Raw genomic sequence first — 12,542 nt, 5'->3', positions numbered from 1 at the left:
AACTGTCACAGATTTAACACACAGAGAGACAGAACTTCCATGCACCAACATCTAAAGCGCATACAGTCACTTCACCAAGGACTCAGCCTCATTCACACCCAATACACAGTTCAGTGGGAAAGGGGGTGCTGGAGAAGATTGGATCACTTCAAGGCCACAGGTGAGTGATACCATGTTTTTGACACATCAAAATAAACAGCAAAACAAGCAAGCAAGAAGCAGACAAAAACAAATTTCCTAGCAAGTAAATGAGTCCATTTCATCTGATACATGATTTGTTATCCTGTTGGCAGGATGGGGCTGGTGCGGGGAGAGAAAGAGATGAGAGGTGGTGAGGAATATGTAAGCAGTGACGTCAGAGGGAAATGAAATGTCAATAATACAGTCTGGGGCAACTACATTAAAGCTGCAATCCTGTGCCAATTTACCTAGGAATGAATCTCTTCAGCTCAGTGAGTCTGATGTCTAAATAGACATGACCTTGGCTATAAAAGAACTACACTGACCATTCCCAAAAGTGGTGTTGATGATAACACACCCACCCTGGCGTTGGTGATGCAATGAACACTCAGTAATGTGTTTGAGATTCGCAGTCTCCTCTCCATTATTCCACTGCAATCCATGGGACATATGCCCAATATGTTAAAGGCCAGGGTGTATCTAAAGCTTTAAATCCAGGTACTTCAAGTTCCCTGGGGTACAGACAGAGATGAAAGTGAGTCTATTTGAAAGAGACACTCCTCATCTCAGACCTGCATTTTACAAGATTAGAGAGGGGTCAGTTCACACCGCTGCAGCAGCCCTTTCAAATCAGCAAAATGAAAATTAGAGCTCTACAGGTCTGTGGTATCCAGCTTCACAATGAGAATTTTGCAAAAGAGACATGTTTACGCTGGTGAAATTGCTATGTGCTCCCCAAGCCAAGTCTGTGGCTAGTCATTTCACAGAGACGTATCATTGCTCCATTTAGCTCAGTATTGTCTGCACAGACTGGCAGCAGCTCTCCAGGATTCCAGGCAGGGGGGTTTCTCCAAACCCTACCTAGAGATGCATTGGACCCTTCTTCATGCAAAGCAGGTGCTTTGATCCTTCTCAGAGACTCAGAGATGGGCTGACTGTGGAAGTCCAGAATACGTTTATTTTACATGGTGATGATTGATGAAACTTAACACATCTGAAATCCCACATAAGCTCCTAGAACATTGTGGGACCAGCAACAGAAGCTCCAACACTGTATCTCAATGCCAGGAAAATACTTTCTCTCATGTACAGGAGCTCTGTGATACAAAAAGAAGCAGCAGAAGTAGCAACCCTAAGCGCATTGTTGGTCCTGAATGACAGATCCAAATGAGCAGCAGGTAGGACTAAATTGAAGATTCTGAACCCCTTACCGGGGTTCTGAGAAAAGATCTAATTCAATTGGATCTCCCAGCACCGCACACAGAGCTGCCTCTCATGCCACGAAGAGAACCGATTCAGACAGCTCCTGCAAATCGTGGCAAAAGATAGCTCGAGTGAGGAGAGGTTTTTGGCACATGCATTCCTCCAGCTCAACTGCCTATTTTACGTATTACAAGCTGTCACCCTTTGCTAGTCAGTTGCACCATCATTCGATTTGTCGATAGAGAATAAAGGAAAGAAATCCATAGCACTGTGATGGGGAATTTGTCTCTCTCCAGGTGTTATTGGGCTGCGGCTCCCATCATCCCTGACCATTGGGCTGTGCTGTGTGGGGCAAGTGGGAATTGGGGTCCAATTCCATCTGGAAGGTCAAAGCAGTCAGTTCCTCCTTTTACGTCGTTTTCTTGCTCCCTCCCGTAAAATCCCCAAGCCCCGATTTCCTGGCTGAATTTCGTTAAGGGCAACCGGTTCGCGGCTTATTTTGTGAACTGGACTGCTCCGTTTTCACTCTCTTCCCAGGACAGGCTTTCTAGCATTCCTCTTCTCACTCTCAACAGACCACCGGATTGACCTCATCCACCTTTCGCTTTGAGTCTCTTTAAACTGCACCTTATTTCTAAATCGTTAATGCAGAAGCAGGCCAATCTTGTCGTGGCGAGCTCACAAACCACGATGCAATTTCAAATATCCTCTCCATCCATAAGAGAGGATGGAGGCAAACGATCTTGGTTAAAGAACAGTTTTAAGAGTTATCAGAGCAACGCCTCCTCCCTCTGCAAGACGGAAATGCCTTTTATCTGCGCCATTCTGCAGAAATTCGTCGTTAGTAACCTTTAAAACTCTGGACCAATCCATTGGGAAGCGTAATAAAATGAATAGCTTGCTCCAGGAAATTTATCTGTGTAGGCTGTACTCTGTACACAGATCCCGCACACACGCACCAGTTTTTATGGTGGTGGTGGGGATAGATGATAACCTCGAACTTGAGCGTCACAATAATTGCATCCTCCTGATTGACTTTTAAAGACGGCGCGTCTTTAGAGAAGAGCAAACAAATCACTTCTAAAAGTGTGGTTTTGTCCAAGACAAAGAGAATATTAAAGGGGGATCACTGAGATCGTGGGAGGATAGACACAGATTCAGCTTGCAGTGCAATCGCATGCACGTCTACTCAGAAGTAAGTCCCCTTTCCTCTCAGGTTGGTGGGTATGCGATTGCAGCCCTCCGGTTTCCCCCCTCCCCCCGATCATTTTTCTCCCTCCAGATAGGTGGCTTCTGGGAGTCACGAGGAACCAGATGAAGAGACCTGTATCTCTCTCACCTGGACCTTATTTTTGGACAGCGCGATCTGTTACAAGCCTGGCGTCCGTTTCTCCTTGCACTCATTCCTAGGAGCGAGTGACAGGAAAAATCCTTGCATGGTCTGCAACATCTTCCGTGAACGTTATAAGGTCGCCACTTCCAAAAGGGCAGACTTGTTTGCCTCTTTTAATAAAAGCAGGAGCCTGATGGTACCCAGAAACATTCATTCTGGCGTCCACTTCATCAGACGCATGCAATGCGTTCGCCTGAGTTACAGGTGTATCCAAACACAGGGTCGTAGTGGTTTTGCATGCAGTGAGGTCAGAGGGAAATGAAATGCAGAACTCACCAGGAGCTTACCATAGCAGCGACAAAGATCGCTGCTCTACTCTGCCTGATCTGAGATGGCAAAAGAAGATCCCAAGTCAGTGGCGTTGGGCGTCCGACAGATTCCCAGGTGGCGATCGGGAAGGGCTGTCCCCTGCGGCTGGCTACTGATTATGGCGGTGCGAAGGAAGGTCAAGTACCCTCCTTCCTCGTCGTACGGTTTGGATCGCTCGCTCAGACGACACTGGGAGTAGTGGGCTTGTTCCTCAAAAGAACAGATCAAGACCTCCTGGTGTCTATTTAGGGCACCCTGTGGTGTGCATCGTGAGAGCGGGTGTGCTCTTTGGGCCCCACCGCAACGGGCCAGGCTAGACCCGGGATGGGGAATCTGGGACCGCCGCTGCGGTGGATTCAAACTCCCAACAGCCACGATCAGCGCGCCTAATGGTCACAGATGTCGGGAGCTGTAGTCCCAACAACTTCTGGAGGGAGGGCCACAAGTATCCACACTAGATCTGGCCCCACCACTTTCTCTTATTTTCTGACCTGACAAGGCCAGGGCAGGTTGCAAGGACACGGAATTCCCTCGCAAGACACTCACACGAGCGGGACAAAAGAGCAGGTCTGCTGGCTCACCATCTTTGGGTCAAGATGCTAAACGTGTCTAGGGATTGTTCTCCAGCAAGGCCATTGGCCCTGGTGGCTGCCTTCGTTTTTGGGACGTTTTTAAAATTGCCCGAAATCGAGTTGAGATTCCTGCATTGCAGGAGGTTGGACTAGATGACCCTCGGGGTACCTTCCAACTTTACAATTCTATGATTATGTTCTATTTTTTTAAAAAAAACTTCGGCTCTCTGTATCAATTCCTAAAGCCACGTTCTCAGCGCGCGCACTCCTCCCAAACAATACTGCTTTATAGACTGCCTTGGTTGTTCGCTCTAAAATAAAACAGGTCGTTATGATCTGCCAGGCCTGGCACTTTAGGATTTTCCTGTGCCAGGAAAAGCAGTTTTTCTTTCTCTTAATCCGGTGAGCAAACATCCCAGGGCACATTCTCTCGCACGCCTCGAAAGAGACCCCCACCCCACTCCCCAACGCCCCGTCCCTCCCCAAACCATATTTCAAGAGGGCAATACATTTCCTTATACAGAAATATGATTTATCTCAGCTCCAAGACTGAGAAATAGTAATTCAGATTACTTTCAGCCATAAATCACTCGGGAGCCGCGCGCCCGCCCCCGTCACACCTCTAACACAAGTATATACTCTTAGGCTATACGCTTTTTATTTTAATTGCTGTTTCAGTGTGTGAGGGGATTATCTACAGCCAGAAGTTTTGAAGCAAGAAAGTAAAGAGGATCGTATTAAGAAAAGAGGGGCACATTTAGAGGCATTTATCCACGCAAATCTCATTAGTAAACCAAAACCGAATAAAAACTAGGCTCCAGGATATCGGTTCCATTGCTTATCTGAAGTCACTCCGCTTCCCATTTGCTAAAGTACACACACGTCAGTAAGCAAAGAATTATTTTCTTCCCACTTTACGTACAAGAACAACTGCACACACTAAAGTGAAAGCCCTTAATTCGAATCTAAAGCATTTTACTTGATTCGGATTGCAATGTCTTTGTATTAATTACACGTTGTGCAGTTATTACTTGGGAGTGAGCCTACTGAAGTCAGAGATTCGAGCTGCACGTCAATGACCAGGACTGCATCCTTGAAAACTTCCCTATCCTCCAATCTATGGGGATAGATGGATGGAGGCAACTTATGGGAACTGACTCCCTTCACATTTTGACATGAACACCCTGATCCTAACATACAGTATTCTGCTCTTGAGCATGTATGTTCCGCTGCGGCGCTGCCCGTTTTACAGCCTCCCCTCCCGTCTCCGATCCCCCGCACCGATCTAACTCACTCCTTCCCCGATAGGGCTGTCAGCCAGACCTAGAGCTGCTCTGAAGAGGTTTTGCTCAGCTCTGGTGGTGGTGGAAGAGGGAAAATGGATCTGTGGGATCTGTGAGATGGGTCTGTTTGAAACAGGGGTCTCTAGCAAGGCTGTGGACAAAGCGGGGGTGATGATCGCGTGAGCTGGCTTTTAAATCTAGCAAAAAGTCGCTGCTGCAAAGGCTGCTAAGTCATAGACGGGCATGTATGGAGGGCGCTTTCTGGGGAAATGGCTCCTCTCTCCCATGGAAGCGTGCCGTCCTGCCATCCCACCGATCCTGGCACGTCCCCCACCGCCGGCGCCCACGGCTTGCCCTCGGGATGCTGGAACAGTCAAGAGTCCGGTGCGCCAAGGGAGGCAGACACTGCAAAGCGAAGGGCACTGAAAGGCAGCCTAGAAGAGCAGCTGGAAGAATGGTGGGGCTTTGTTGTTTTGCTAAATCTTGTTAGGTTATTGTTCTCAGGTTTAGAAAGAATCAAATGGATGGACTTTGGGGAGGGGAAACGGGGAAATCATCCAACACAACATGAAATAAAAACCAGCAGCGCAAGCCAAAAATCAAGAGGCGCCATAACAGGCGCGGGGCTCGAAGCGCAGGATTTGCTTCAGGACCCACAAAGAGGAGGAGGAGGCTCCGTCGCCATTTCCATTGGCCGAATAGAGCTCAGGAGCCACCTTAGCAGGATGAATAACACGCAAAGCTCTTGCCTTTCGTTTCCAGGGAGCAACAGAGCCATACGTTCCCCTTTCCACCTGGGTTGGCCCGCTAAGAAACTACTAGGACGGCCTTGGCAAACTCTCCTCACACCCTCGACGCGCCCTGCAAATGTTCTGATTTCGGGGAAGATTTTATGAAGCCCAAACTTAAATAAAGAAAAACATGGCGCTGCTGCTTTGGGGAAAAGGTTCTCTTTGGGGAATGGTGTAGCTCTCCATGTGCAGCTGAATCATGTATTTTGCTTTTTAGGAGCCTAGAAAGTTTTCCAGACTTTCTAGAAAGACACCCTTCGGGTTCCGCGCCATTTTAAATTTTATTTTAAGGACGTCCCCTTGGTCTCTATCACACAGGAACACAAGCCTCAGTTGGGCCTCGATTCCCCCACCAACAGCAGCGCAAACCTGGGCCCGGCTGGAAAAGCACTTGAGGGGGAAACACGGGGAAGTGCCATTGCGGCCTAGTTGGAAAGCGTCCTGGCAGTAACTTCCGTCGGCTCAGGAGAGTAGGCCCTAAGCCCACCAGCCCTACCCTAAGACGGGAATGCGGGTATTCTCCACACTGCCTGGAAAGTCTGTGGAAATCGAGAGAAGGGTTTCTTCCGCGCGAGGCATGTAGGCCGCAGGGCTCCATTTTGCAAAAGCCTCGAGAAAGTTTGAAGGAAATGCGCATCGCCAAACCCCACTCCCCGGGGCACCCCAACATCTTTTCTTTACTATTGGACGGTGGTTCCTTTCTCTTCGCCATCTAAACAGATCTGCTAGGAAGCCCTGCTGATTCCAGTGGAAGTGGCTTCCCAGGAACTTGGAGGGACTTCCCTGCCAAGCAAATGGGTTTTTTAAGGCTATGTGTACTGTGTAAGTGCATTGCAAAACTTCGCTGAAGCCTAGGCAGGTTCCCTTCGATGATGTAGGTTTCCTTTCATATCTCCTCCTCCGTCTGCCTTAGATCCGCAAGGCAATCGACACCCACCCTGAGGAAGCCCGAAGCCGGGCGAAGAAAATACACGAGTTGGGGTTTGGCAAGTCTCGCCCGCGCTGGTTAACCAGAACGGCACTCAGAAGCCATTAGCGCTTTATTGCAGTGCGAGGCCATTCCCCAGGCCGACAAATCGTTAAGAGATCCGGTTGCAGAAGTGGCTAACCGGGAGCCGTGTCTGCAATTGCGCGGCGGTGGCAGAAGAAGCCCTCATGGCGAAGAGGAGCGGATCTCTCCCAGAAAGGCTGCCTTTCAGGCCAGGCGTCTGAAAATGGGCCGCTGTTTGCTTTCCAGTTCTTGTACGAATGCCGGTGGCTTGGGCCGTGCTCTGGCCGAAGCGGCCCGTGTGTGGATGTATTTAGCTTTTGTATGTGCAGAAACCGCACAGGGCCCTTCTTCCTTCCCCGCTCGCCCCACCCTGGACACTCCGCAAATAAATGGTTTACTCAGCTCGAAAAGCAATGGCGCAGCTCCAGCGATTAAGAATCTTTAAGGAGCGAGGCGGTAATCCCGTCTCAGCCAACATCCATCCATTTTTTTACTCTCGATAAATGTATATATATATAGTGTGGTTCGTGTGCCCAGAAATCCCATTCCTTTCTACCTCACCACCCCCAAGCCAACCTTCTCCCTACTAATCAGAAACTATTCCTCGCTTAATGGCTCCTTGTAAATAATTATCCCCACAAATCCAGATGGCTCGTATTAAATGCCCTTGTCCTTCAAGCCACATCACACAAAATGTTACAATTTAGGAGCTCCACTTTGAAAGAATAACTCCGATTTTAAGGGGGGTTGGGTGCTCTGTGGATATGTCTTTATTATGCCCCCCTCCCATTTTTTATTTATTTTTTAAATAGGAAGATCGCAGCGAAGACGCCGCTGCTCGGTGTGTTTTGAAGGGTATCGTGATTTATTATGAAGGTGGCCATTACTTTTATTGCTATTTTTCTAAGCTCATTAATGCGGAAGTTAAGGCCGGTCCGTTTCAATAAGCTCTCCTTCCCAGAAAATATCGTTAGATGGGCGTCAGTGGTAACAACACATCGTCGGCAGGGTAGCATCTAGAAATGGGAACCCGTCTCCCCACACACCGTGATTTATAACTATACCGGCTAATTAATTGTTAAGCCGAAGTAGTACGATTGGAAGCCGATTTAGGAAATCTGGAAGCCTGTGGGTTTAAGGAGGCAGGCAGCACCAGCGCTCACTCGACTCAGTTGGGGCTGGAATCCCCATAGGAGCCGCGGAACAGAGCCTGTTAGTGGAGTCCAACTGCGCGCAAATGGTTATTTAAAACAGATCCACGGCAGGTGTCGGGGAATATTTTCTAAAGGGGCGCTTCCACCTCTACCCCCGTCCTCCTGATTTATCATCTTGAAATTCTCTGGGTGGGGAAGGGGGGCGCTGAAAAGCTGACGCCAGTGACTTCTTACGGGGCCGGTGAGCAGGCGCTTATTGGCGCTGGCAGACCCAGGACAGGATGGCTTGCGCTCCACCTCTAGGAGCAGAGCGGCTGCCGCGGATTCTCCCTCGGCGCGCCGGCGGGGATTCCATTCGAAGTCCCAGGCCGTGGAAATGCGGCTGCGCCTGGAATGCGAAGCAGCCTTTGAAGAAATCGCCTAGCAGACGAGCCTCTCGAGAGACTTCGGCCGCCCCTTGGCCTTCTCGGGCAGTAAATCTGCCTTCTTTTTCTCTCTCTCCTCATGCACCGCCTCTCGGAGCTTCTTTGCTTCGCAGCCCAATTCGGAGTCACTTCGCTTTTTGGAAAGGCAATGTAAACAATTTTTTAAAAGGCAGGATGGAACCGAGATCTGTTATTTCTTCTCTCCCTCCTAGTGGCACCAGGGACTTGTGGTGTGGCTTGCCTCCTTCCGATCTCCTCTGCCGCAAGATGTTTCGACAGCTGCCTTTTCTGTTTCTAGAGGAGCTGAGCGCTCCCTCGCAGAGGAAACCCGCTCACCACTAAATTTGCCCTATGTAGTAAAAGCGAAGGCGACATCCTGCTATAAAATTAATTCTTGAGACTTTCTGGGACGGAGGGTGGTCTCTGGGCTCTGTATCCCCCCTCCCAATGTCCAGATTCATAATTTAATTCAGTAGTACAGTATTTTGATTTCCCTGGAAATCAACAGAGACGGTCAACAGGCAATGGTCCTTGGGTGAGGACTGCTGTCTCCCCCCCCCCCCCCCAGATTTTGTCAAGGTGGGGTGCGCAGGGAGAAAGCTCGTTTGGGATGCAAACTTGTCGCCATTTACCTGGAAGTCAGCCTTGTTGAACTTAATGGGATGTATTTCTGAGCAGGCATGCATTGGATTACACTGTTACCAAACACACACACACACACACACACACACACACACACACACACACACGGAGTGCATTTCTTTAAAAGGGAATTCAATTCCTACCCTTCCAAAATGCCCTAGCTCGAGTGTTCCCAGACCTATAGCAGAAAGAACTGTTTTGTTTTTTAAAAACAGGCCCTTTCACGCTGGGTTTCCTACCTTCCTTATTACTAACCGGCTTAGCAGCCCAGAGTGTCAGAATTCCCCTAACCTCAAACTGCTGAACGCTTAGACTGCATACACGATTCCTTTCAGCAGCAGATCTGCAAAGGGAGCCCGACGGGGCGAACGAGAAGAGGGGAATTCCGGCCCCACTTCTACTTTGTTAGGTAACCAGCCAGTTTAAAGAGTCTAATGGAGGGAGGATAGGAGTCCAGCAAGCGCTGGAAGAAATCGGGACCTCTCTTTGCTGCTGCGGTGATGGATGGCTTGTTAACGTAACCCCAGGCCCTCTGGTTTTCCCTCTAGTCAGAAAACACTCTCAGACTTCCGAACCCGTTGGGGGGGGGGGGGAGAAATGGAAGGTGCCTTCGACGTCCTCTGAATTTGGAAACGAGAAAGTGAGTGAAGTGGGGGGTGGGGGGAGTCCTCCGAAGGTAAACCTGACTAGGAAAAAGCAACTGGAACGGACAAATGGAGTCGTAAAGACAAGGAGATCGAAAGGAGCGTGACGGGAGTGTAGTGGACAGAGTGCTGAACTTTGATCAAGAAGTTCTGGGTTCAAATCCCCGCTCCTCCGTGAAGCTCACTCGGTGACCTTGAGCCAGTTATCCTCCATCACCTCTCTGTATCTCTGACTCAGAGTCAGTGGGGACAAAGAGGGCTCTTGGAGGGGGAGACAGAAGAGTAACAAAGACAGACACTAGAAGCAACCCTTTTCGGAGTACTGAAATAGGCTCAAGTCGGACAGTGTTTCCTTCCCTGAGTGTTTCCTTCTCCGTTATTGGTCACGATCCAGCCAAAATGGATCAACTTAATGCAATAGATTTAACAAGAAGTAAAAAAATGACCAATTTTGACTGAACTGTTTCCACTCGCTTGGAATTACATTGCTGATTCCTCTGCCCCGTTTGAGTCTTTGGTGAAAGTTTTGTCGGAGATGAGAAGTTCGACGTGTAAACTTAGGATCGCGGCTTTTTAGGACCAGTTGAAATCACTGGGTTTTTGTTTTTAATAGGACGTAAACGGGTTTAGGATTGCGCAGAAGGTGAGCTCTCAGGTGCCTTGAATCGAGCGGGTTTGCAAGGAGGAGCGACAGGGGAGAAAAAAAGACCCAGAGAGATAATTCTATAATTCTATTTTTCAATTTTCACTACCCCTTATCTCTAATTAATCCTCCCAGAATAACCGTCTAAAGCAAACATTTGCCTGCCATTTTAACCGCGGCGTTAAACTTGTAACGAGAACGAATCCGGGTTAAGGCGACTCATTAAGCCAAGTCGAGGAGGAGATGATTTAATTGACGCTAATGAAAAGCTGCGCGTCGCCGCCGCCAACCCAGACTTCGCGGACGGAAAGCTTTACCTAGTTGCTTTCGAACGACATCGGATTTTGGGAAACCTGAGCGTCGGTAGCCAGGAAACGTTTGAACGCACTGACCTAAGTCACCGTTATGAATTTGGTCATATTGGGGGGGGGGGGGAGAGAGAGAAGGAGAAAAGACTTGGCCAGGAAAGGAGACAGAAGGCATAACGAGTACCAAAGCATCAGAAAGTTGTTATAAATGCATATAAATGTTATAAATTTAAACTGAAATCTATGTCTTCCAGTTATGGACGGTCACCCCTATGAACGTCAATTGGCTTAACATGTATGGGTTTAAATAGCGTGTGGACCCAGCCAACGGAGGTATCTGCAAGCGACCCCAGGAGAAAAGATATCTTAAAAACACCCATTTTTCTACCTAAGGGGGCTGTCTCTCTTCCTCCCATCTCTTGAACCTTTTCGTAGGCTTCCACTTTGGAGACCAGAGGTATCTATCTAGTCCATAATATTCTACACTACACAGGGGAGAGAGGGAACGTGTGCGAGAGTGGGGAGAATCCAAAATCCGAATTACATCCCCGGAGAACGTAGCGTGGAAATGGTGAAGAGCGACGCAGGAGTGACTCCGGATTTGCAAGGAGAAGCCCTGCAAAAACGGAAACGAATTAATAACAACTCCAGGCAAGTCCAGACGGGCTGTTTTTTTGGGAGGGAGGGTGCGGGGAAAGAAAAATCTACAGACCCGTGCACAGCCCATCTTGACCGACTCGGGGAACTCACCGTAGCAGGAGAGCTGCAGCGCTCCGTTGTGGCCGCTGGCGTCCTGCAGCTTGAGGCTGCCGCTCGACGGGCTTTTGCACGAGCCTCTCTGCGCGTAGAGAGGCGGCGGCGGCGGAGGCTGTTGTTGTTGTTGCTGCTGCTGCTGCTGCGGGTGATACTTGTTAAAAGAGGCGGCCGACGGCGCTTGCTGCTGCTGCCCGCCGCTGCCGTCGAGGCTGGGACATTCCGGCTGGCTGTAGCGGCTCCGGCACTTGGGGCTGCTGCTGCCGCTGCCGCTGTCTCCGAAGCTTTGCCCTTTGCTGGCCAGGAAAGCGGGGCTGAACTTGTCGCTGCCTCCGCCGCCGGGGAATGCCCTAAAAGGCGAGGAGCCGTCGGCGCTGCCCTGCGAGGCGGCGTTGTAGAAGGAATCCATGGCAGCAGCTGGGTCGCAGAACGAAACGCAACTCTCGGCATTCATGCCTAAAATTAAAAGGGCCCCGCAGTGTCCTCATCCACCACCAGCAACCCTCTCTCTCTCTCTCTTCCTCCAACTCCCCCCCCTCTCTCACACACACAGCTGGGCGAGCGAGCACTAAGAGGATTCAGATGTTCTTGAGAGCTAAACAGATCCCCCCACACCCAGAAGATCTAGCGGAGAGGGGGAGAGGGTCTCTTTCCTCCCGCCTCCTCTCCCTCTCTCTGGCTCCAAGAGGAGAGGAAGCAAAGGGGGGAATCCCTCCTCAAGGAACCCTGCTTTCTTGTCTCTCGCCCCCCTCTTCCTCTCTTTTCCTCTCCTCTTCCCTCGACCCCCCCCCACTTTTCCCTCCTCGCCTCCAGCCACACCAAGCCAAATAAACTCCCCTTCCCAGCCCTGATCAATATGTGCAGGGACAGGAAAAAGTGCGGAGGGGAAGGCGAAGAAGGAAAAAAAAAAGTAGGACGCAGATCTGGGTTTTTATTTTCTGCATTGAACGGGAGAAGGCGTGGGGAGGGAGGAAAAAGCTTTATTTCAGGATTTATAGATAGAGATATATATTAAAAATCACAACCGCAAAAACAATAAAACACACCAGCCACATGACAGTAATGCGATTAGCGGGATGAATGCGAGGGTCTGTGCGCGCAGAGAGCGAGAGAGCGGAAATTTAATGCCGATCCGACACAGTCGATTCGCCCTGGTCCATCTTCCCCGCGGCCTTAGCCTGGCAGCTGCAGGCCTGTGGAGTCGTTTCTGATCTGCCCTCCTTTATTAAAAACTGCACTGGGGAGTCTCCC

The 12,542-nt window shown here is 49.7% G+C and overlaps 1 protein-coding gene across 1 annotated transcript in view; it reads right to left on the bottom strand.

The window, feature by feature from the left end:
- ALX4 (ALX homeobox 4) overlaps positions 1–12,008 on the bottom strand; it is a 67,345-nt gene extending 55,337 nt beyond the window's left edge. The window contains exon 1 of the mRNA XM_028727633.2: positions 11,289–12,008. Coding sequence (XP_028583466.2) covers positions 11,289–11,745 — 457 coding nt within the window. The 5' untranslated portion in view covers positions 11,746–12,008. The remainder of the gene's footprint in view (positions 1–11,288) is intronic.
- Between the last annotated feature and the right edge of the window lie 534 nt (positions 12,009–12,542).

Source organism: Podarcis muralis, chromosome 1 (assembly GCF_964188315.1).
Source record: "Podarcis muralis chromosome 1, rPodMur119.hap1.1, whole genome shotgun sequence".
Taxonomy (NCBI): Eukaryota; Metazoa; Chordata; class Lepidosauria; order Squamata; family Lacertidae; genus Podarcis; species Podarcis muralis.
Note: the sequence above shows the minus strand (reverse complement) of the source record. Positions and strands in the feature narration are given on the sequence as shown.